General features: G+C 36.4%; 1 protein-coding gene and 1 long non-coding RNA gene across 5 annotated transcripts in view; one reads left to right on the top strand and one right to left on the bottom strand.

Annotated features, from left to right (window-relative positions):
* Positions 1 to 11,102, bottom strand: part of LOC117968158 (protein ZGRF1-like) — a 28,672-nt gene extending 17,570 nt beyond the window's left edge. For 2 of the 4 annotated variants that reach the window (XM_059003010.1, XM_059003035.1), the window contains exons 1-15: positions 10,912 to 11,102; positions 10,484 to 10,511; positions 9,902 to 9,982; positions 8,970 to 9,029; positions 8,360 to 8,542; positions 5,651 to 7,961; positions 5,005 to 5,072; positions 4,549 to 4,632; positions 4,062 to 4,238; positions 3,565 to 3,655; positions 3,366 to 3,469; positions 2,904 to 3,054; positions 1,411 to 2,069; positions 833 to 971; positions 175 to 359 (exon numbers count right to left, since the gene is read on the bottom strand). In XM_059003010.1, the coding sequence (XP_058858993.1) occupies positions 175 to 359; positions 833 to 971; positions 1,411 to 2,069; positions 2,904 to 3,054; positions 3,366 to 3,469; positions 3,565 to 3,655; positions 4,062 to 4,238; positions 4,549 to 4,632; positions 5,005 to 5,072; positions 5,651 to 7,961; positions 8,360 to 8,542; positions 8,970 to 9,029; positions 9,902 to 9,982; positions 10,484 to 10,501 (4,311 nt within the window). In that variant the 5' untranslated portion in view covers positions 10,502 to 10,511; positions 10,912 to 11,102. The remainder of the gene's footprint in view (positions 1 to 174; positions 360 to 832; positions 972 to 1,410; positions 2,070 to 2,903; positions 3,055 to 3,365; positions 3,470 to 3,564; positions 3,656 to 4,061; positions 4,239 to 4,548; positions 4,633 to 5,004; positions 5,073 to 5,650; positions 7,962 to 8,359; positions 8,543 to 8,969; positions 9,030 to 9,901; positions 9,983 to 10,483; positions 10,512 to 10,911) is intronic. The other 2 variants (XM_059003017.1, XM_059003028.1) reach the window with 2 other exon arrangements.
* Positions 11,103 to 11,196: 94 nt separating this feature from the next.
* LOC117972134 (uncharacterized) lies at positions 11,197 to 20,644 on the top strand. Its single transcript, XR_009309189.1, has 6 exons — positions 11,197 to 11,249; positions 11,518 to 11,609; positions 12,015 to 12,120; positions 17,890 to 18,032; positions 18,412 to 18,536; positions 19,273 to 20,644. It is a non-coding gene; the product is annotated as an uncharacterized LOC117972134 (long non-coding RNA).
* Positions 20,645 to 26,479: the final 5,835 nt, after the last annotated feature.

Here is a 26,479-nt window from a genome sequence, read left to right as displayed (position 1 = left end):
TCAGTGTTGAAAAAGTTTGAGCAGTAATGCCACTGCTTAGCAAAGAAGTGCCTTTACATGAAGATACTCTATGTACTGGTTTTTCATCACTGCTTACATCACTCCCAAACGTAAAAACTGATCTTTTGTTTTAATTAAATGTATAGTCAATGTATGTTCAAGGCTCCAGTTTACCTTGTTCTTACCCTCCTTCTTTACCATGACCAGTTTGGAAGGCTGTTGGTGCTGACAGAAAGGAACAAAGCTGTCCTGCTTGTCCTCTCTGCCTGGTTTCACTGAGGTATACGAGGATATATCGACTTTTGACAAAGCTCTGTGAAGACTCTGAGAGAGGTCAAACAGCAGGATATTGAGGTGTTCTAAAAATAAATGAAAACCATTAGTCCCTGATTAAATTACCGAACAATACAGTTTATATATACAGAGGGTACACATTTATGCCAAAAAAAAAAAAAAAAAAAAAAGGGTTTCCACTGATCAGCCACCTTTCATTGGATCCTCTTCTAATTATCACCTAACAAATTCCCCATGGTTGCTTTTGATACCGTCCACATTTTTTGTCAATACAACACAATACTTCCTGAGATACTGTATGGTACAAACTATTGCTTTCAAAATTTAGAGTGATTAAGAGGGCACTATATTATTAATATCAATGCATCAATGATTATTGAGAATGGTAGAGCAGCGCTCTACATCTAAGATATTACAGTACTAGGATATGGAAAACATAGATAGCTAAATAATAGGCAACAGAATTGATAAAGTGTGCAAAAACAATGAGATTATTTTACCGTGATCAGTCTGATGTTTAGTTTTAACTGATTCGTACCTGTCAGTGCTGCTGTAAATACTTGTTTGTAATGGGCATGTGACTGGAAGACAACTGGTATATGAATCTCTCTCTTCGGAAGACTGACATCTTTCACAACATTTTCTTGGGGAAAGGATAGCTCAGCAATAGCAATGTTCTACAATAAGTAAACATCAACACATATTAATGTTTTACAAGAATGAAAACAATCACTTCAACATTACTGTACCAGGGCAGTTTACTGTTGTCTAAATGCTTTACATCCCAACAAAATCCACAGACCTGGTATCATGCTTATAGTACCAGTAAGTGATTATTTATAGTCTGTCTTTACAACTTATGATATCAATCTGCAAATAGATACTTTAGAGATGTTACATTTAAAAGTTTAGAACTTTTCATTTAACCGTCAAAATTAAACTACATTTGTTGCAAGGTTTTACAAACTCAAAATGCATTCATGGAAGTTGGGTTTTATTAGTTTTGCTGTTAAAGGTTTACGGTAGACTTGCAGGCCTTTCATTGAGAATTCTAGACTGAAAATTGTTGTTGCATAACTTGGGGGAAAGCTTAAGAGTTAGTGGGAAGCCACACACCTGAGAATCTCGAGAAACACTGGGCCCCCTCTGTGCTCTTGAGGCACCCTGCTGCTTACACTCTGGGTATGTGGGGCCTGAATTTAGGGAATGGATCTGTTTCCCTGCAATTACACCTTGTCCGTTAACAGGTCTCTGCTGTTTAACGAGTGTCTCCTTTATCTGGTGGATGCTAAGACAATCCGCAGCAGCGCTTCTCTGCATCACAGCCTCCTTTCTCTCCCCACTCCCATCCTGTGCCGTTCCACACCATTCACCTCTGTTTTGAGCAATTCGATCAGATTGAGAAGTGTTTTGATACTTCAGCCATTTACTTTGTCTGCCCTGGGAAGTCACATTGCATATTGTTGACAATGTAGGTTCCTGTGTGCTTGCTTCAATGGTCTCTTTGCAGAAGGCATTTTTGCTTTTTATGTCCCCAGGCCTGACTCTGCCAAGAGAAAGGCTAGGTGAGTGCTTGTGGAAGCTGTTCAAGGAGGAAATTGCAGAGCGCTGTTCAACCTCGTTGCACTCATTTACATCTGAAAAGACATCCGACTCAGGAGGTACTTCAACACTACTCGCTGCCAATGGAGCAGTGACTATCGGGGCTCTCAGTCTGAACGCAGAATTGGTTCCAGCATCCCTACTGTTTCTTGAACCTGTTGACACACTGCTACCTGTAAAAAGCAACAATTCCTTTTTAATGATAAAGTTCATTTTCATTTTCAATGTTGTATCTAGTATATCGTTGTGTGTGCTGATGCGCCAGGGAGGCAAAATAAGCTGATCCCTGGAGCCAGCATTACACTTCAGCCATTAACACCAGACAGAAGGATATCTACATCATCATATGGAAGGAAACGTAAATGGATGGAGACGCATATGGATCACATTAGTTTACTGTAAAGCTACGTCTTAGTTGGTGCTTATCTTGGCGAGAGCCGAGTTCAAATCAGCATGAAGTTTTAACATCTACTCTCGTGTAATGGAAATCACCCATTCCCAATTTCTTAGCTTCATGTAGCTTTAAAAAAAAAAAAAAAAAATCTTATCATGCCTTATCAGCTCCTGCAGCTAAAACTATTACATTGAGGATATACACAAACTGGAGGCCAACAGAAGGAATCATAATTTAGTGTTGTTGAACATGATTGTGTAGCTTTAATCTTTAGATATTTATCAACTAGTATAAAAACTGTCAAATTGAGCTATTTTCATTGAATATCTGTATATAGCACTAAACCCAATTTATGACCTTGACGGCAAATCACTTGAGCTCTGTGTACCTCAGCCCCAGAAATAGAACCCCACTGTAAACAAGCAGACAGTTACTTTTTCTTCCAGTGCTAAGGAAGTGTGCACCTATTCTTCTAAAAGGTTACCTATCTAAAAGGTTTTTAAACACATTAGCAGAATTTGGATTATGGATTTCAAATCCAGAAACATTAGGGATTATTTTAAAACAGGTTATTTTAACCTTAACACTAATTTATTTAAAAAAAAATACTGACCCATGCTGGAACCTGCAATGCTCAACGGTGCTCTTTGGATTAAAGAATCATTGGTTACTTGCCCTTGACCCTCTTCATAAGAGCAGAGTAACCCAAACAAAGACCCTGGTACTGGACTCAGTGAAGGCACCATCTGTGCTGGTGACATGATCTATACAAAATATAAAAAATCAGGTTTTACTAACATGCATTTAATAAAAAGTATTGTTGCTATCAACCTTCAGACATCAAACTGTCCCTACAAAGCTGCAGAACTACAGTAACGTTCCTGTGTGTCGATTCCTTGTTCACATTTAATGGGAGTCTTTTATGGGTGTTCTTTACAGTTGTTAAACACATTGCATAATACAGCTCTTATAAACCCATTGTGCATATCATGAAAACAGAACATAAATGTGTTGCTGTCATCATTGAATATTTATTATTTGCCATTTTACATTAAAGGTGAATTACACTGCAGACCTTGTGTGGTTCCCAAGATGACCACTGTGTTGATTCAAAATCAGAGTCTGCGGAACAAGAAAGCCAGCTTGGGGCTTTTGACTGTGGAATCAACTCTTCTATTCCTAAAAAAAATAATTTAAAAAAGCACACAAGATGAAAAGAATGGTGACACTCTTGAAATAATTCATCAAAATGTGTAAAACTGGCTATTTCTTACTTGGGTAACTGGTACTCCCAGCAAAACGAATACTCGCATTATTGTCCCAGCCTTCTTCAGACCAAAATTCCACTTCTTGAGAACCTGTGAACTTAATAACAAATAGACATATATTATAAGAATATACTTTCATATTAGAATGAGAAGGATTCTTACAATTTAATACAAAACTAAATAAAAATGAATTCAACTCAAATTACCAAATCTATATTCTCCATTCTCAATTTCTTGGAAAATAGATTCAAATCATGCCCTTTTGGCTCCTGCAGCTAAAACTACTGTTGGGGATACACACAAACTAGATGGCCAACAAAACTTTAAAAATAAACACTAGGTGCAAAAAAAATGAATTTATTATTATTATTATTATTATTATTATTATTATTATTATTATTATTATTCAAAGCATTTTGTTTTCATTTCATGTGATTGGTATTTTGGGGTAATTATGCATATCTTATATATGATTAGATTATTTTCTTTGAATTTGTCATTACCTTAAAAAATTCATTGGGGGAAGGACCTCTGCATGAAAATGGTGATAATATAAACTGATCCTCATCAGAGACTCTACAATAGCCCTCTTCCTCAGACTCAAAGGGATCCTGTGGCATCCTGATCACTATGTCACTAGCTGCAGATCCCATTACCTGGTGCCCTCTAAACTCAGCTAGCTGCATAGAAATACATTAAAAGATCACTTTCGTAAAGGGGCCTTATTCAGGCATTACAATCAGCATATTGCAATAACATTATCCTATCATTTACATATTGTTCCAGTGATTTAACAATACAATACAAACTACCTCTATCTCTTTAATAGAAATGTATTTGTACTTCAGCCTTGTTTATTTTGGAAGATCATCCACACTAGACATTGGTGCAATAAATAGAGGCTACTCACAACACATAGGTATATATTTGTTCTTACTTTTCAGGAAACCTAACCTTTGAAACCAAAACATTGTGTTCATATAGACTCACTTGCAAGGGCTTAGTTTGCATTCTTGAGTTACATGCTTTATTCCAGTCACTCATACTGCTTTCCTCATGCAACACAAGCATATGCTGATGGACGAAGAAAAAAATCTTGTTATATTGCATACATGGCTTTTTTCATATAAACTAGTAAAATCATAATTTGAAACCTGCTAAAACTGATACAGCAGTATATCAACCCTATCTTAAAAATAGCTCTTTATTTCTAAGTTTTAAACATTACGTTTTTATTTAATTAAGCAAAATGTTAAGCAAACTTCCCACTTAAACAAAAGCTAGCCTGTTATCTCTCAAACACCAGATACAATTCATTATTTGCACAGTTGTATAAACTTTGATTACAGTTTAATATAATTAATTACGGAGTAAAAAAACAAAACAAAAAAAAAAACTACAATGTGATTTTAAAGGAAATAATTAGAGAGATAAGAAACCATTAACCTTTTCTGCAGGTGCTTCATGAAATGGAGACAATTTTTGTGTCATTTGCATCAATTCCTGTGTCTCATCTGAGAAAAGAATAAGTGACTGACATATCTCTTAACTTTCACATTACTATATTTATAGTATCTTTCAATTGTAATATTTCATCTATATCTTAATGGGTAAAGTAATAATCAACTTAGATTTAACCTTAAACTTGAGATTTAAAAACAAACAAACATTAAAGCTAAAGGAAACATGCTTACTTCACTTCACTTGTATGGTTACTTATTGTATGGTTTATTTTAATACCAGTAATATTGTATGATCCTCTATTGTTGCTTCTGCCATGCTTACCATACTAAATATTGCAGCAAACATTGCTAGTGAAAGTACTCCTCGTATATGAGCACAGCGCTGTGCATTGACGCCTGTGCAAAGCTAGTATGCTTCCGCATTTCACTTTTCTATCAGAAGCATTTCTTTTGCAATAGTTAGTAAGCATGGCAAATAACCTTCTTAGAGAACATGAGAGAAACTTACAGAAGATAAATGTTATGGATATTAAAAGGAAAGAAATTCATTATTAAGAAAATGTAAACAGTTAATTAAAAAGTACCGGTAACTTTAATCTATTTGGCGCAGAATAAAATGTTATCTTTACCTGCATCAATCATAACAGAGCTGCATAACTGTTCCTTGATTTGCCTTTGAATCCTGAACTCTCTATCTGGAGATCTGAACATTTCTAGGCTTTCCAATGCGGTGCTGTGTTCAGAAAGAGTTTTTAAAAGTGAAAGATGATCATGTCCATTAACAGAGAGCTTTGGTGAAGCATTAGCATTGTATCCAGCCCCTCTGCTGCCCTTGTATTCTGGATGTATTAAAACTGATTTGGTTATTAAAGGTTCCCTCATTTCAACTGGCTGATCTGAAAACTGTTCCTGTAAACAAGAAGACAGTTTCTGCAGCATGTATTCTGGAGGTCTTTCAGTTTTATTAACTATAGTTAAATGACTCCTTTCTTCATTGGAACTTTGAACTGAAGGCGAGCAGTTGTTGATGTCAGCTTCGTTCCAATATATATCCCCTGTGCTTTCTTGATTCTCAGGAGTCCGTAAGGTGCTAGGTGTAGCAGAAAGCCTATCTAAAGTCGTTGCTTGGACCACTGAGTTTTTGTAATGTTGTTCCACATCACTCCAGTTTGCAGGCCATTCTTCAATACCTATATCAGAGATATCCTCTTCTCCATTATTTTCTTGGGATGGATGAATATCCTTTTTATATGGACTATCTTGCCCACTTTTCATCTGATTGTCTGCTTTAAGGCACGTGCTGAACTCATCGGTGGCGACAGCAATGTTCTCAAAATGTTGAGAAAGTCTTTCATTTTCTTCACTTTCATGGCACTTCACTTCTGAATCGCTAAAATCCAATGAATGGCTTGCGATTTTAGCAACTGTGGCAGGTGTAGGTGGAAGAACCAGTGGATCTCTCAGACCAACTGTATTTTTTGCATGACAGTCACCCATAGTGACATTACTAACTAATTTAATCTCAGCTATCTGCTCATCTCCTACAGACACATCGTCAACCCATTTATATGGATCAGACAGAACCTTTTCCTCTATTACCCCTGACCTCTTCTCTTCATATTCTTGAGATTTAGATCCTCCATCTCCATCTGCTAACACTCTACAAAGCAAACTTTCCTGCACTTCATCTTCTTCCATATTATCCAGGTCAAAGTCATCCAGAAGACTGAAGTTTAGACAAAGGAGGTCTTCCTTGCCTGGACTGCAAGATGTAGCTGAACTTGACACACCTTCAAAACACTCTTTAGACTCAGTGCCTTGCATTTCTGACATTTCCAAAAGGACTGGCTTCTCTAATTTATTATCTTGTGTTAATACATTCTCAGTTGTATTATTGTATGAGTGCCCTTGTGTAGGACAAATGTTTTTCTCAATGAGTTCTATTGTAGCCAGTTCCTCTGAGTCCTCCTTAGGATGATCAAGAGGTGGTGGAGCTGAGGTTTGAAAAACAGACATGTCATTTCCCAAAGGTTCATGATCTGGAGATAAGCATTCCTCATTGTCTTGTTTCTTGTCTGGCAAAAATGATTCCCAACGACTTCTACGTAGAATTGCATTATAATAACCCTCTGGTTGTTTAAATCTATTCTCTGTTAAAGACTGGGCAGGAGCCTGAACAAGAGTATTGTCATTGTGACTAGTGAGATCGCAAGATGGCTTTTGTTCACCTTGCACAGTGTTTTCTTGGTCATTTCCTTCATGTTCCTGTTCAGTTGAGACTTCTAGAAAAGAGGAATTCCAGCAGCTTGTGTCATCCAAATTGCTTGTAACAATGGTATTTGTAGTTTTCTGTGTCACTTGGTCCAAATCAGTTGAGTGGGTATCCTGAGCTAGAAGTCGACTGTTTTGATTACAAAACGCTGCAGAACCAGATGTATCTTTTAAAGGCTGGTGTTGGCCAGTATTAGAAGTTTTCAAAGCTGTAACATTTGATGCGTTGGATCTAAGTAGTGCTAAAATCTGTGCTTTGCTTCTTATGCCTTTAGATATTGTATGGGTGGGCTGATAGTTTCCATCTGTTATTTGGGTAACTCCTGGAGTGTTGTCTTGGTCTGATAATAAGTCATTAGATGGTTGGTGTCTAGACTCAGTATAATCATAGTGTCTCTGTTTATTGTTTGTTTTTTGATGTAAAGACACAACTATGGGTGCAGGTAAGGAGGGGACTGAGAGATTCTGTTCCAATTGCTCATGTTTTACATTCGCACTAAAGGTACTGTCATGAAAACCTGTGGCCAAAGTGGTAGGAGTTTTGATAGAAAACAAAGGTGAGGTGTTATACAATAAACTGGATGAGAGGTTATGCTGAAATTTGAGACTTGACACTTCATTTTCCTCAGTTGCTGGTTTCTTCTGAATTTGGCGTGGACCCCGGTATCCCTGAAAATATTTTAGATTGCGTTATAATGTTCATGAAGAGGAAACATTTTTCACAACTAGGGAAGGGACATTTACCCCAATCAGACCTTGTTTACTTAACTTATTAGTATCTCGGACTCGAAAATTGTACCCTTTTCAAAGTTAGGCAAAACATCACAAGTGCATTGACACCCCAAATATGATCATTTACTTCCAATGCAGAATGACTGGAATAGGATGGGATGTTTCTTCGTTATATCCTAAACAGTGTTCTGCAATGGTGACTGTCAGGACAGGTATCACATTAAATATCATAGCAAAACAAATCCCACGTGCCATCTAAAAAAGTACACGCTGCTTGCTGAAGTAAAGTGACAGCATAGTATAAGTAAAAAGGTCAAGTTTAAAATGGTACTTACAGTATATTTTCTTTTCAATCCCACAGGTAGATTTTGCCTCATAGTTACTGGAGGATAGAGCCTTCCGTTTTGTTCAGAAATCTCTTTGGGCCCATGCTGGTCAGGGGAGCTGTTCTCAGTTATTTTCTCTTCCTCCACCGTGATCAAATATCTGTCACTTTCCAAATCATCTCCTGGTTTTACCTTAACAATCAAGCAATATAGGAATAGTTTTATCAATGAAAGCCTTGATACTAATTTTCAGCCAAATCTCACAGAATATTTATTATATACTAAATAATTAGGGGTAACATGATACATGTGGTGGTCCAGTTGTATGATGCATAAGATGAAATAATCATTTAAATGATGGGCTATTTTGTTAAAAGGCAAAATCTAAATGAGATATGGACAGTATGTATTCATACCAACTATAAAACACACTTATTCTTCATTCAAGGACCATTTGGTGAACAACAATGAGGTTTGTGTTTTTGGTTTTGTACCACAATACAAGCAATTTGTACTATTACAATACGGTTTACATTGTAAAAAAAGAAATATACAATGAATCGTTACATCCCTATAAATAATATTTAATGCTTAATTACTACCTAGTAAGTCATTTTACCTTTTGACCTCTGAGATACACAGCATCCAGTTTCTGTCCTTTCTCGTCAAATAATGTTGCCTAGATTTAAAACATTTTAGTTTAGGTAGAATATTGACCTTTTTTTAATTTGCCACATAATTTATATAAGCAAGCAATTTCCATAGGTTTCTAAACATAACACACAAATATGGTATATTAAATAATGTTTGTAAAGACACATTAGTGGGAGAAAAATAAAGAATACAAAGTTGTGACTTTGCATAACCACTGTGAACTGTGTATGCCGTTTGACTACGAACAGTTACGTTAATTCTAAATTGCATGGCACGTACCAACAAAGATGTTATGTTTTTTTTTTAGTTTTGTTGTTTTATTTTTACTAAAAGAAAGAACAAACAATGAGGCCTTTTTTAATACTATGGTTAGTTAAAACTAGAAGGCTGTTTGTCTGACAAATTCCAGTTGTGATTAGGCTTTTGGGGGAACACTGTTAAAAATATGCAACTGTACCTGTTTCATTCCCTGACCATATTATGAAGCCATATGCATATTGCTGTTTTAACTAACAACTTATGACAAACACTTTGTCAGCTTCAGCATGAACCAGTGTTAAAAAAAAACAGCTGTTAGTTGACAGTGCCCCCTAGTGGCTGATCTTAATCTTTGGGTTTCTTTTTTTATAGAGGTATATGCAGTTTTGCACAAACCAGTGGTCTAAATACTTGTTGGCCCCATTTTTTTTTTACTCTAGTGTGCAATTCCACTGATGCAAAAAGAAAAAACTGCGCCAATATGTCTATACTGAAAGAAAGATGCGAACGAGTTAAGCTTTAAGTTGGAATTTGGAAAGTGACCTTTGCTGCATAATAAACTAGTTGTATGCAAAATATTTCGATAATTAATGCATCAAACTTTTTATATAATTATTATAATTTTTTTAAATACTGTACCTTATTTCCATCAATGCTTATCTTTAAAACTCCATCTTGCCATGTCTTTGCCTTCTTTGTTTTCTGGTGAGTGTACAGTGCCTGTTACCAAAGCATTTCACAGAAGATCAATACAGCATCTCATTATATTTAAACTTAACATTATCGGTAGGGGCTTCTTCATGAATGGGGTAAACTTGGTAATTTCAAACACTGTGCAATAATGGGCCACCAGGTGACACGAGGTGCTATAATGATAGGTTAACAATAACACTGTAAATGGGAAATAAAAATAATACAGTATTATTATTATTATTATTATCAATACTAACATTGTTATTATCTGTTATACATATCCCTTACGTAATCTACTATTTAACTCCCACGCCCCCAGCCCCTTCTTCATTTGACTTTGACTTAGGGCCAGTTGTGCTACAGGAGTAAGATCAATAGTATTGGTGCCCCTTTCTACAATATAGTCCCCCTCATACATTGATTTTGTGAGTTTTATTTAGAAATTATAATTTAAATAGACAGGTACAGTGAAATAAGTAAAACAGTGTCTGCATAAAAAGTAAAACAAACCAAACGAAAAATACTTACAATAAACTCTGGAAACATTCTTATTTATCTAGAAGAAAACATTTAATTAACACATTTCGTACAAGATAGTAAGTATGTTTGTACAGCTGAGATACACATGTAAAAACACAGGAGTCCTAATTAAATATTTTTGTTAAAATACTTCATAAAGCTTTATTAAAACCTTTTCATTCTCTGTCAGACACATGGAAATGCTGTCCTTTCATTGTGTTTTGTTATTATTATTATTATTATTATTATTATTATTATTCAAAGAACATTTCCAAGAGGTGAAAATTAAGGAAGCTAGTTTGCGTAAAACAAGTAAAATAACGGAGTGAAGATGGCGTAGTTAGCAAATCTAACTTATTTAAATACATCTCCAAACTGCATCACTTGCATAAATATTTAAAACACATAAAAATTGAAATGGATTGTATGGTACTTACTACTGACACTTGCTCATTGAACACAGCCGCTGTCATCTCTATTTATTTTTTTTGTTTTCCCGCGGAAGATCACCTCATCAAACCGGGACAGAAAATAGGTGTCTACAGAAATCTCCTAACAAAAAAAGAACTAAATGACAACAGTGATATCTACAGAAAATGCTACTTGTTCATATTTTCTTTTTTTCATTAGAATGTATTCCATTTCAAAATAAGTATATAATTATATAGATGGGAATCGCTGTTTACTGTGTTGTATTTGTGATGGTTCAAAGGAGAGGTCCTTATACCGTGCGTGTGACAAGTCGAGTCCACGGAGAAGCACGTTTTGCACAACTGTAAGTACAGTTTAAGCTTTACAAGACAGTAGTTGGCTGCTACAAGTCTTTTGTTTTGTATGACTGAAGAGATTGATATTTAACCTTTGAGTTCTGGTGTTAGAAAAGCAAGTCGCTTTAATCCTTACACGAGCAGGTACACAAACATTTGCCTATTGAATAGTAGTAGTCTGTACATAGAGGACACAGATACATAATTATCCAGGATATAATAATCTCAATTATTGTGTGGCAAGAACTTCATCATCAAAAAATACATGTTTTCCAGATGTTGACGTTTCTGTGCTAACAACATTCAACAGAATGAAAAAGTTGACTTCTGATGTCAAGCAAGCACTGACAAATTCAGTGGTAGTGGAGGTAAGGGTTGTCTTTGTTTTTTTTTGTTTTTTATATATATATATATATACACACATACTTGGTGGTTAATTGGTAGGCCACATAACTTGCCAGATGGAGCCGCTCATTATGTTGTTGATGCAATTGCATGTTTAATCATGGTATTATAATGTGTTCATATTTTAGCTGAATCATGTTAAATCAATGTCCTATTGAAAGTGACTCTGCATATAATGCTCAGTTCACAGCCTACCTCTGTAAAGCACTTTGTGATGGTGGTTGACTATGAAAGGGGCTATATATATTATTATTATTATTATTATTATTATTATTATTATTATTATTATTATTATTATTACATTTCAGGCCATGAAATTCTTATAGGTGTTAGTATCATCTGTTTCTCCCTAAATGTGTTTTACTAAGATTCTGAACAATCCACCAGAAGATGCCAGAAGAAAACCTGGAATCTTCCCGAAGACAGTAAAGAGAAAACCCGTTGCTCTCAACACCAGTGAGTGCAGTGTTGTAGGTAAGTCATCCTTAAATTCCCAATGTGCATTTGAAATAGTTTGTCATGCTGCTTTACTGATAATGTGGGGGAGGCATTGGGGGAAGGGGGGCACGCTAGTACCTGCAGGCAATCTTGGAGAAGAGGGCTGGTCTGCAGTTATGACTTATGAAGTATCTTCGTAAGATATATTAACACTGCATACTAAATGTGTCTGCATGATGGAGACAACACACTTTGATATCCAATACAGTCTTTTTGGTAAACGACTGTATTCTGCGATTCTATTGGTTGATTCAAGTAGTTGGGAGGTTGATTCAAGTAGAAGGAGGCTTTGTGGTCCAGTGGTTAAAGAAAAGGGCTTGTACCCAGGAGGTCCCCGGTTCAAATCCCACCTCAGCCACTGACTCATTGTGTGACCCTGAGCAAGTCACTTAACCTCCTTGTGCTCCGTCTTTCGGGTGAGACGTAATTGTAAGTGACTCTGCAGCTGATGCATGGTTCACTCACCCTAGTCTCTGTAAGTCGCCTTGGATAAAGGCGTCTGCTAAATAAACAAATAATAATAATAATAATAATAACAATAGTTGTCCCGTAAAACATGTCCACATTGCTGTAACCATGCATTGCTTTAACCATATATATATTGTAACTAGTCATTTGTGCACTATAATGCTTAATATTGAAGAGGTGCTGACCAGTATAAGGTAATTGTAAAGTGAAGGTAGAGTCTCTACGGCAATACAAAAGTACACAAATCTTTGAGCCAAACATTCAGTTTTAATGGCTTACCAAGAAAAGCTTCCGTAGGGACATTCATAGTCGCACTCTCAACATTTTTCTTTTTCAAAAGGATTCAATACTTATCTCCTGCTGATTTTATATTCATCAAAAAATTATATTTGTTAAAAATATGGTCAAACAAACAAACAACGCGTTTCGACACCTAATGTGTCTTCATCAGGTTCACATTGTGAGTTAGTAGAGTAAGTGTGTCAGGTTTACATCAATGTTTTTGAATGAAAATATTTAAGTTCCTCATAGTAGCACAATGTGTTTTATGAACAAATGTTTGCCTGAATGTAAGCAGTAAATAAGTAAGTAAACGTAAACTTGTACAAATTATTTTACAAAACACAGCAGTAAAATGTGTTTTTAATTCAAATGAATATATAAAAATTTCAATAGAAAACATGTTAACTAAAGCTTTTGACGCATTTTCAGCCCCTCCTTGAGCATTGAATGTATTGGAGCTCTCTTCTGTCGTGCTTTGTGTGACGTCCTGTCGTTGACTCTCTCTATAGTCACACGTAGTATTCTATTGAGCGTATGTCTCGTCCCTTTGTTATGTAGCCACTGTTTTGTAATGGCCGCCCTTTGTTGGTTTCAAGGCTTAGGCACACAAAAATACTTTTTGTTACTGTTTTCCTTTTGTTATTTTTGCACCCGAACACTTTGCATTCCGACATAATTCACCCTGCCGTCGTTCACTGGTGTGGGTGTCTGTCAACGATATGACGTAACAGCGGCACCAGAAAGGTTCCAATATGGTGGCGGCCTGCATTTCCAGCTGACCCAGAAAGCTGACAAAAAAATTGAACTACTGGCCAAACACAAAATTGGCACCGCGAGACATATTTGTTATGTATACAGAGCATTTAGAGAGCCTTGTTATTTTGAGTACAGATCCCCTTTAAATCGATTACACTTTACTTTAGTTGCTACCTCATACAGAAATAGCATTACAAAGAGGTTGACATGTTAGTTTACCTACAAAGGAGAAGGAGAAGAAAATAAGTCTCACAGCAGCAGAAAGGAGAGCACTGGCCTGGCAGCCTCGGAAGCCAAGGAAGTTGTATCGGACGCCTGTGCATATGCAGATAGTACTGATGCCCAAAAAACCTTGGGTAAAAAGGACAAAAAGAAAAGGTGCAGATCCCAAAGCACAGAGTCCACAGAGGAGGTCAGGCAAGGGAAACGGAAGAGAAGCAGCACAGATAGCCAGAAGGAAACCCAATGCAAAGTCAGGAAGGTCTCTGAAGTGGAACAAGTTCCCGAATTAAAACAAGACTCAGAAAATGGACAAAGAGTCTTGAAAGGAGGTATGGTACAATGTATGTGCTTGCAGTTCAGGTTTTTTTTATTTTATTTGAAAAAGTTCCTTCATTTACACTGATACTTGTGTACACAGTACAAAAAATACAAAAGGATCAGTAATTGTTAAAGTACCTGGAATTTGTAATATTGATGAGAATGAACAGAGCCACCTCTTTACAAAACAAAGGCACACGTTATATTCATAATAAGCTGTAACTTGGGTGTATTTCTTACATCCAGTTAAGGTAGTGTTGCAGGGGGACAGGAGGATGGTTACACTGGTGTTCCATCTGTGCTTAGAGATAAGGCATGTTTGAGACCTCTTGTATTATGACTGAAACATAAAATACACAGTTAATCTAAATGAAAACAAGAATAGGAAGAAATACATTAGTTAAGACAACTAATATTTTGTGTCTATTCTAAGTGACTCTAAATGTAAATATCAGAAATTTAATTCAGAGCATAACTTGAGAGGATTTTTTTTCAATTCTCTCTGTCCTACTAGCTTAAATCCTAACGAGAAATGGGGCAAGTTTTCCTTTCTTACAGTAATTAATTTGGAAGAGAAGTTTAATGCATGCAGCTGACCCCTGAACGAGCACAGGGATTGCAATCCGACCCAACATTCAACAAAAGTTTTAGCCATTGATGTTTTTTTTTAATTAATTAATTAATTAATTAATTTATTTATTTATTTATTTATTTATTTATTTATTTATTTATTTTTTTAATTAGGAATCGGCAATTACTTTTTCTCATTTTCTCCCCAATTTGTAAAGCCCAATTATTTTTATTTCAACCCAACTCACCGCTGCCACTCCCCGACTTGGGAGAGACGAAGACAGACACACACGTCCTCCGAAACGTGTGCCGTCAGCCGTCCGCTTCTTTTCACTGTGCAGGCTCGCCATGCAACCACCTCAGAGCTACAGCGTCGGAGGACCATGCAGCTCCGGGCAACTTACAGGCAGGACTGCAGCCGCCCGGTCAGTCTACAGGGGTCACTGGTGCGCAGTGAGCCGAGGACACCCTGGCCGACCTAAGCCCTCCCCACCCAGGTGGTGCTCAGCACAATTGTGCACCGCCCCCTGGGATCTCCTTTCCACTATTGGCAGTGGAATAGCCTGGACTCAAACTAGCGACCTCCAGGCTATAGGGTGCATCCTGCACTGCATGCAGAGTGCCTTTACCGGATGCGCCACTCGGGAGCCCCGACGGTTTTATTTTGAACTTAATTATAAATGTGGCTTATTAAATGTATGGTAAAACATAGAATGGCTTAAACTGTTATGCAGTGTGAATGTGTTAGTCAGCTGGCTGTGGGTCAAGCCACAGCTGTGTCACTCCTGCCTTTGTTGGAGGGGGCTGTTGAGGAATCCTGTGATAGATCAGAGGCAATGCAGAGGCAAATGGGACTGAAATGATTATAGCTAAAAGAAAATTTAAATTGCAAGGAAACAAATTAGGCTTTTAGACCTTATCTTTCACTCAAACAGAAGAGCACTTACTCCATTATACTCCACAGTAATGCCTTGCTGTTTGAGTAAAAAAACAAATCCTCCCAAAAATCTTGGAAATCTTCGGTGATCTGTTTGTGACTGCAATAAGTTAAATTTAATAAATCAGACTCTATTGAAAGTTTACTTGCAGTGTCAGTCCAGTGCATCAAAAGATCCATCAAATACGCACTTACTCTACTGATTCACAGTGTTACATGTGTGGGCCTGTAGATACCCAATGCAATGTTAAGATCTAATTTAAAGTAACCTGCATTTGTTTCAGTTTTGGTAAAGTAGACCTGAATTGTTGTATGTAAGATGTTCCTGTGGATCAGTCCATAACCACTGCTAAAGTGCAATTCCAATCTTAAAATAACAGAGTTGCACAGCAGCATTGGTAGTGGCCAGAGGTGCCTGTTTTTAAAAATAATAATTACACAAAATATAGATGACAAAATAATACTACCTAGAACAATAAAGCCTTTCTCTAAAACAAATATACATTTGATTTAGCCTTATAAAAGTCGAACAAAAATTAAAATACACAAGTCCTCATTCTAAATGATCAATGTGCACCAATTTCTAAATTCCAACACCAGCACATTTATGCATTGTAAAATAATCACAGTGACCAGAACCCACTTTAAAATGAAATGCCCAGCAACAACTAAACAACTTTTTTAGAATCTAGAGCTATACAAGAACATGTACGCCTCATGTATTAAAACATTGCAGCATAGTAGTTTTATATCCTATTGAGTGCCTGTCTTATATAATTTACCAAACCAGCAGAGTCCCAATGCAGTCTTCTCCATCAGAGAGTGACTGATCAGATGTCACTGACTCTTATTTATCTGTCACCTGAGCAGTGGCGGACTTAAGCAACCACAGAGTGGTCATTTAAATCATGTATTGTTTTGTAAATTACTATGTTTTGTTTTTAATTGTTTAACTGCTGGGGATGAATTTTGGCTATGAGAGAGAAAAAGCTGATAACGGCAGATATTGAAAGCCATCACCTCAAACCATTAAGCTTGAAGAAGATGCTCTTTAGATAAGGGCAACAATTATGCAAGTCTTTGTGCCTCATCTAACTGCTGTTTGTGTCGCAGCAAAGGAGGCTTGAACAGGTTTTTATTAGGGTGTTGTTTTTTTTTAACTTACTGGTATTTGTGGTTATTTTCTATGCTTTCTTTTTCAAAGTTGTTTTTATTGATTTTAGTTTTAATTCTATTTATGTGCATGTTAATTTACAGTGCTTGTAATAATGTACACAGTGTTTCATATCAGCTGTAAAAAGTAGGACTGATGGATGTACTGTATTTGATTAAATGGACCAATCCCAAAGTACTGCAAGGTTAAGTGTTTATTTATTTTTTTAAACCATGATTGGCTCATGGAGCTATTTTCAGTTTTGAATGCTATACACATTCCTTTAACCTGCCTCCTGTAGGGGGTTTGCATTGCAGCTGATGCAGGTTTTCCAAAATGGTATAATCTTCATATGCATATGTTATGTTGTTATTGTGCATACTGTTCTGACTGTTGCGTTCGCAATGTTGTCAGTGCTTTTGTGGTTGCTGGGTTACATGTTGCCTGATGCCGTGGAGTGTTGTGTCGTGCTTGCTGTTGCTGGGATGGGTGATGCCGTGATGAGTGGTGGTGTGTGTACGACAGAGACGCCATCTTAAGTACTATAGTACACAGCACAGTAAACACGCGCCGTGATTAATCTACAACAACACTGTTTCGGGTAAGTTTTGTATGATACAACAGCGTAATTGAGGTTGTATCCTTGTAAATGCATATTTATTTGATTTTTTCCTCAAATTGAGGGTGGTCAATTTGGGGCTGCGTCTTAAATTCGAAGGAATACGGTATGTCCAATTCACCTGGACTGTCTGAAACGGCTATGCAAGAGTAGCCTTATTTTTATCCATGTAATAATCTGCATAGGTACAGGTTTATATTCTGCATTCCTCAGAGCTCGTCAATGTAAACAGCCTTTTTATGCAAGTGAATGTTTGTGCAACAGTTCTGTGCCTGGGTATGTTTGACATTATAATAAGGCTGTGAAAGTAGCCCATGGATTGCTGATTTGCTGTCATGTTCTATTGTCATTTTGTCTCAATTCCCTGCAACCCTTTGGCCATTTTTATTTTTTTTTATGGTTCATCTCTTTTTATTCTAGGAATGAATGGTTGGATTTGATGCAGGAGTACTTAACACTACAGAAATGTAGCATGTCCTCTTTGAAGAAATCCTTGTCCGAGATTAAACAGATGACTGAAGGGAAAATAGAGGCTGAATCATGTCAACCAACCGATAATACAAGTAGGTATAACAGTCTTAAAAGTAAAAAAATAAACTTTCAAAAATATCACTATGAATACTTTTAAATACATTACATTGTTTATAATCTGTATATCTGTGAAAACATCATTTTTGCTTTTTGTTACCATGTGAACAATACATGTTCTTTATATAACAGTTAGTGTTTGGTACCATAAAATATGAAAGTATTTAGATTATCAACTATCGTGACTGTCATAAAACAATTGTGTAAATAAATATTTTAACTAGTAGTTTACTGAAGTAGTTGCAACAAAAAAGTGGTGTTAATAGTTTTTTTCTCTTCCCCCTTCTACTGTTTTGCTTTTAATCTATTGATTCTCATACATATGTGCATTCCCTTGACTTGTTCTTTTCAAAGTCAAAGCAAACAACAAAAAAGCCCAGCCCCCTGAGAAGGCGGCCCCCCAAGGACCTCAGTTTGTGAGTGGAGCCGTAGTCAAAATCACCCACGATGATCCCCTACCAGGCAGGAAATGCATCAAGGTAACAATGACTTTGTACCTGCATGCTGAAGTTTCTGCCTCATTCATTGGGAAGTGCAAGGGTCATCAGTAGAATTGACTTCAGGTGTAACACTTCAGAACAAAAGGGAAGCTGAATGGTCTTCCCATCACATTTAAATCACAAATACATTGTTTTAAAGTGGCTATTTATAAGGCTTGTTTATCACAGTTTTCTATAAACTCCACACAGTACTGACACATTCATTCACTCTCTAGATCGAGTTTTGAATATTAGCATGTATAGGTACAGTTTTAAATTCTTTTTATATAAAAAAAAATCAAAATGTTGAATTGACATCGGAATACAGTAAATAAATAAGTTAATTTAAGATCATCTTAGATCTATAACATTAGCTGTTTGTTTTTCTTTTGAAATAAATGTATCGTCTGTAGTAAATGTTTTGTGAATACGACATTTCCACCCACCCATTTCCGTTATCAAAATATCCACTGGTTTTTTGTCTTCAGAATATCCAGCTAGCGCCATCATGGTTATTTTTTTGTTTACTAAGGGCAGAAACAAGTATTTTTCTTTTCCAATGTACAATTTCCACAGAGGTTACATTTTGTTTCCATACTTTTACAGCCATTTTTCCTGCCTGCCTGTCTGGTAGTGTACCTTGTTTACTAGTTACTGGATTTTATTTTGTATTTTATTCTGGTCTTGCTGCAGTTTTATTGTTTAATAAAATACAAATGTTCTTGTTTGTGATCAGGATGCTTTGTCAGAAGTGGCTGCTGTGGTTTATGTGGACATGTTGGGGGGAGATGCAGAGGGCCATGTCCGGTTTAAAACTCCAGGTGACACCAAGACTGTGATAGAGTCTCGTGCTGAGATTCAGAAGAAACACCACTGGAAACTGGACATCCTGTCTGCTGAGCGGTGGTGTAAATAATGCATGTTGTCTAAATACAAAAACATAACTATTGCATGTTGATGATTTTTTTTTTTTTTTTTTTTTTTTTTTTTTTTTTAAATAAAATGTTTTACAAACTTCAGTTTTAGTTTTGGTGTGACTTGAAAAACGACTTGACCAGCATTTGGAATAAGGGAAACAGTGCAGCCTCAAAAATGAGCCTGGTATAGCATAAATATTCTGGTAATATTTCGATCATTAGCAATGTTTTACAAAACAAGTGTAACACTGCCAACTACCAACTAACATTCCCCTTGAAGGGTCTTTGATATTATCCTTTGAGAAGTCATGGAAGATTCTCCTGAATTTTATGGGGGGGTATGAACCGTAATCTAGTAATAATTATGTTTAAAGTTAATTCTGTTGTTTTTTCTTAAAGGAATGTGTTAGTTACTGAAATGTTTTAGATCATTTGTACTTCATACATAAACAATTAAGGTGATAATGAACAAAGGTACTGGCAGAAGATTTTGGTGGACAGACAAGCAAAGCTCAATCGTCCAAGGAACAAAAAATGAGGCACAGAAGAGGTGAAAGAAAATGCTTGCTTGTGACAAAATACATAAAGAAAACTAACAGCACTTTTGGCTAATTTTTGTTTTTCTTTTTTTGTCTTTTAAGCTGATTGCAAAAACTGAGAAAGTAATTGTGGCTAGAACAAAACAGGCAAGCAAGCACAAACGTTTCGATTAAGCTTCAAGATTATTACTTTCTATTGAAAGGGTTACATTGTTTTGTTTTTTGTAATTAACAAAATGCAGATTATTTTTTTTTTTGTTTGTTCTGTAGAATCAAAACCGTGTCCATGTTTATGACCTGATTCCTTGTGAATTCCTGTGATTTTTTTAAATGTAAATAATGTATAGATAAACCCTCTTACAGTGCTTGATTGCTGTTGTGGTCAGATCCAGTATGAAAGGATTCTGATTTCTTAAATGATGGAGATTACTTTTTATTTAGCAGAATGTTTGTGTAAAGTATAAGTTTTTTTTTTTTTTTATATGTATAAAGCTTTGGTGTATATCAGAGCCTAATGTGAAACAGGAAAATAATGTCACACTGTTGGTATTGGATAATACACATGCTGTTTCTCCATTTCATACTTTTTATGAGCTGGTTTTGACACAATTTATTTTTTGGGTTAAAAACTTAATAAAACATCTTCAGCTCAGCATTTCTTGTTATCTTTCCATGTAGTGTGTGTATTATGGTTTATTTTTTTAATAGTTTATACTCCGTTAAGATGTCATGTTTACCATTATAGCACTAGAGGGTGTGTCATTGCATGGTGCTAGTAAGGAATGGACGTTTTGGTAGTTTTGTATTTTTATACATATATGGGAAGTATCTTCATGGGATTTAACAGTCTGCTTTTGGTTATGTATGCAGCAAAGTCCTAATAGTGCTACAGTAGTACTGTTTGATTTACATTGCATCACTAGAACAAAGACACATGCCTATCAATACATAAACCCTCATAAGCACTCATTTTAGACAACTTAATGTTACCTTTGGTTCGGTAGTCAAAATTAGTGTTAATCGTTTTTTGTAAAACCAGCCGAAAATGACCTATGTGAAATAGTTTTTGTGGGCCCAGTCCAGTCTTGGTGAACTGGTAGTAAAAATTCACACATATTACAGTAATGCACATACAGTGGCTAAAAAACAAATGGGTCTTGTGACTGAAGTGCCTTCTCATCCCTGAAGAGCTGGTCCTAGGACAGGATTGTGAGGCAATGTGGGGAAGCTCACATCCAGGAGCTGCTGCTCATGCTGTACTAATTTGTGGCTATGGAGTGGTGTGGTTTCCTGTTCTGTAATCATCCCATTTTCACTAGCATAAGAAGTCTAAGACTCAAATCCCAGCTGATGTACATTATTTTTAGTGCAGCACTTTTTGTAGCATGAAGAGCCATTAAGCACTGCAGTACTTGGCACAATTAAGGTAGTTGCTTTAGTTAACCAACAGAGGGCCTTGAGCTGCAGTAATGTTGCAACATTTTTTTTTTAATGCAGGCATTGATCTGGAATGTTCCTTTGGGCTGGCTCACTGTCCTGAAACAAGTAAAAGAGTATGAATAAATTAGTTACATTTAAAACAGCATTGAATTAGGATTACGGTGTAGAAAGTATGTGACCAGGTGGTGCTTATCCCAAAGGAAATTAAGTGACTTTTGTACTCTCAGAACATCTTATATTGTGTAACTAGACTAAATTAATTTGACCAATTCCTTCTGGATAGCAATGGAATGTATCACTTATGTAATGTTGGCTTTTGAGGCTAGATGCAAACAGTATGTTACAATTGTGTACCTATCCGGATGTGGTGTTCTGGGTTTGCAATGGATAGATTTGTTTAGGAAGGAACTGCTTAGGGTTATATTAGCCTATGCATGGTATTTATAATTTATAGATTCAAATCCAGTCAATGATGACCAAGCACAAAATAAAATTGGTATGAAATCTATTACATTAACAGAACCCTTAAAGGGTCATTGTGTGAATTAAAAAAAAGGTATCTTGTCAGTATGAGTTGATGCTTAATACTTGTAAGAGATTGTGATAGACTCATTTGATTTTCTCTTTTGTAATTGCTCTCAGTCTTTGCAATGCTATCATTTTCATAGATGAGCCATCATTTTGCGATGCAGTTGACCCACTTTCTGAAAACAAAAGCAGGATCGGGCTCGAACATCAGTATGTCGGTCTCAAAAAAATTACTGAGACACACATGACTCAGTTTACTCCTTATCATGAAGGCTTTCATGGGGTAAAATAGCTTTCTCTTGCAGATTAGTCTTCAGGAGCTATGAACTGTTGTATGACGTAGCCTACTGTATAATGTAAAGGGCAGAGATGTGCTTATTTTTCTAAATGATAACTCAAGATAAATAATTTGCAAATCCTGAATCATGACTCAAATTACACCTTTCACATTTGCTTTTGTAACCTGGTGAAATGTTCCAGACAGTAAGAGAATACAATCGGATGCAATAAATAATGTATTTATGTTAAAATAGCATGTCTTAGGCTCTGTCCACACTATGCATTTAAACCGTATTAGTTGCCTTTAAACTGGCTTAAAAGTGCTAAATACGGTTAGCATCTACACTACGCAGCGTTTAATACCGTACTCGAGAACCGGACTCCAGACCACTTCGGGGTAGTCTCGAGTCAGGTTCTAAATTAGATTGCATCATGTAGTGTGGTTTATCAGAAGTGTGGACTCTAATACAAAACTACATTTTTTGTGAATCCTCCAATATCTGAAAATGCTTTGTGATATCTTTGGCGAAATACTCAGAACAGGTGCCTGAAGGACTTGCAATCAGTGTACAACCCACACTAGGTATTCATTTTTATGCTTCAAAAAAATCTGTCACGACATCTCTGTTAAACTAGTGGGGAAAATAACAAAAGCACAACGTTAAATTAGGCGTCTGCAAAAATGAAAGTTAAAAGTAGGACCTGGGATGAACAATTCACGTAATTTGTCAGCTCTGTTTGAAATAAAATGAAAGGGACCAGAATTAGGCTCAGGCAAGATATGAATGTAAAAACAAAGATTGTTTTATAATTAATTAACAGCTTGTTCTGAGCCCTACTTGTGTGTGTGTGTGTGTTTGCATTTACATTTTACAAAATACTTATTTTACTTTAGCAATATGAACCTCTATTAATATGGGGCAGAACACATTATTTTAAAATAAAATACAGTGCATGGTGGAATACTATTGTATTAATTTCCACTGTTCATTGCACTGCTAACTATAACCAAACTATTTTAATAGCGTTTGTATGCATTAAGAATGACTAAACATAAAACGGTACTTGAGTGTGGATGCTTTGAGCTGGATTAATTAGAACGGTTTCGAGTACAGTTCTTGAGATCAGTTATGTAGTGTGGACAGGGCCTAAATGCACACCAGTTTTGCATAGTTGTTTGGCCATGAGGAAAATCTGGTGATTGTCTCCTAACCAATCCACAAGAACACCCGGTGTCTGCTGCAGTCCGCAAGATATTAAGTCATGCGCATGAGATAACATCTATCTATCTATCTATCTATCTATCTATCTATCTATCTATTTAGATATATATATATATATATATATATTTATATATATATATATATATATATATATATATATATATATATATTTATTTTTCACAAAAATAATTTATTTATTTTATAATTCTGTATAAATTAAAGTGTTTAATACTTCAAACTTCACTTTGTGCACTAGCCTAAAGCTCCAGCTATGGAGATATTCATGTTCTTCCCTAATTTTGTTGTAAGAGCAGGTGGTATTTTAATGCCCATTCTAGCCAGAGTCATTTGACTCTGACACGTGGCATTTATTTTCTAGTTTTGTTACATTGAATACAACCAAACATTCAGTAACCTGTCAACAATGGTCTACATGTGATATAGGAATTATCTAATGTATGTATTTTCCAACTATTTTACCCCATCTTATTAAAGATCACTAAAGTCCTTGACCCACACATCATGTTTCCAGGGCTAAACCTTGACCTTATGTCTAATAAAAGGATCTTTAATAAGAACCAGACTTGTTTCCATGAGAAAATGACATCACTGTCAAACACACAAAAGACAAAATGGAAAGTAAAAAAGCAGAATGCCCTGACTGAGCAGAGTTAAGTCACTGTTAGAAGAGTTGAAGTTTTTTAAATTCCCAGAGTAATTACGTGGGCAGCCACAGTGAAAACTGGAATTTTACATTTGTGAGCGTGCTGTTATTGTACTGTATGCGTGTCAACAACCAAGCTCAATTTTTTATGCTTTCATATTGCAATGCTTTAATCTGCATTCCCGTTTTTACCAATCCAATGCTAACGGAAGCTTCACCAGCATGAGGAACATCTTTATATGCTTACAGTCGCCCACTATACTAAAAAGTTTGTAAAGATTGAGGGTAAAACTCCTCATATTCTATAAATGTTTAAGCATACATGACATGTGTGCAAATAATCTGTTGCTAAACAGTGACAGTTATTTGCCATGTTCATCAGACTTAATGTATTTTTCAATGAACATGCCCTCTTTGCTGTCATTCACTGCCTGGCAGATTCCTACAGCTGCAGCCAGGGCTGACTCACAATGTCAGAAAGCCATGTTTTTAACATTCCTGTCTAGAACATCCTAGAATGGTTTTAACTGGCAAGAAGACTGGCATCAAGCGTGTGTATGTACACACACACATACATAATGATGTCGTAGCATGAACATGCTTTTTTCATATGCATTTATTGGTATAACAAATGTACATCCTGGGTAAAAAAAAAGGTTTATAATGTAATTGATTTTAATCTGTGCCTTGGTGTTGTCAGACTGGATACATTCCTATATAGTTCCAAGACATTCTTTATTTTTGTGAAAAGTTTGGAATTGTTTCCTAATGTTGTCAGCAAAGTTAAAGCCAACACGTTGGTTTAATTAAGGTCACTTGGGTAGCGTTAATGGAACTTTCCCAGCTGAAACTTAGAAGGCAGCAGTAAATGGTAACAAAACATAAAAAAACAGACAGTTGAAAAATAAATGTGCATGGATATGCAAGTTTACTTTGATTAAAGACTTTATAAGATAAGAAACTAAAACAAGCTTAAAAACAACCACACTTTTAAACAATATCCTTATTTGTGGTCTCATTCAATTTATTCAATTCAGTGTTAGCCGTTTTACATAGCATTTATGTTTTAAGCAGTATTATTTGGGGTATGTTTTGGATAAATTAATGATGTATTGATAACAAGTTGATCAGTTAGGAGAGAGAGAAACATATTTTAGCATCCATAGCTCGGCTTTGTTTTGTCAACAAGAATTTGGCAGTTTGGACAACTTTTCAAAAGCAGCATTCCTTTATATTTTTACACACCATTAGAGGGTAAGTTAAGCTGTTCAATAATTATTCTGGGTTGTTAAATTTATATTGCAAGATGTCATTGTTCTATTGTATCTGTGATATCAAGGGGCAAATACAGCATGGAAAAGGAGGCCTTGGTCTCCTCCTATATGGCACAAAGCAGCCCCAGCTCAATGGAGGCAGCTGGTAGTCAACGAGATGCAAAAGCAGGAGGAGAGGATGAGGTGCATAAAGGCAGTTTCCCAGGCCAAGCAGGGAGAACGTACGAGATGGGAGTGTGTGGAACAACGCAAGATCGGCAGGCGAGATCTATGGACAATGGAACAGAGCAGGATCAGTTTCCTCATCAGGTCAACATATGATGTTCTCCAATCACCACAGAACCTTAATCTATGGGTAGGAGAGGATCGATGGTGTCCTTTGTGTTCATCGCCAGCTACATTAAGACACATATTGACAGGATGTAAGGTGGGTCTTAGCCAAGGATGGTTTACTTGGTGTCATGACCAGGTGCTGCGATGTTTGGCCTTTGGCATTGGAAGACAAGCGCAGCATGACCAACAGGTTGCCACCAATGCCAGCAGTATACGACACACGAAGAACAACATTCCTCCATCCAGGGGAGCAACCTCCAAGAAAAGGTATTAAAACCAAAACTCGTCTAGGCAACTGGAAGCTGCTAGAGACTGGAAAATGATGACAGATGTTGGACAATGGCTTATTTTCCCACCTGAGAGTGCCACCCCTAACCTTTGACCTGATATTGTCTTGTGTTCTGGATCAGCATGCCTTGTTCACCTGGTAGAGTTAACAGTGCCATGGGAAGATGCTGTGGATGGGCGTATGAAAGGAAGAAACTTTGGTACGCTCAACTGGCTGCTGAAGCGGCACAGCAAGGATGGAGCGTCCAGGTTTACCCAGTGGAGGTGGGTTGTCGAGGATTTGTGGCACACTCCACAACCCGGTTTCTCAGAGACATCGGATTCAGTGGTCAAGAGTTGTGACGCATAGTGAAGTAGCAGAGGAGCAGCAACTGGCTCTGGTTGAGATGAAAAGATTCTGGTTGGGGACCTCAAGCACAATAGAAAAAAAAATGGGATGCCAGAATCACTGTCAAGCC

This window comes from Acipenser ruthenus, chromosome 2, assembly GCF_902713425.1.
Source record: "Acipenser ruthenus chromosome 2, fAciRut3.2 maternal haplotype, whole genome shotgun sequence".
Lineage (NCBI taxonomy): Eukaryota > Metazoa > Chordata > Actinopteri > Acipenseriformes > Acipenseridae > Acipenser > Acipenser ruthenus.
Note: the sequence above shows the minus strand (reverse complement) of the source record. Positions and strands in the feature narration are given on the sequence as shown.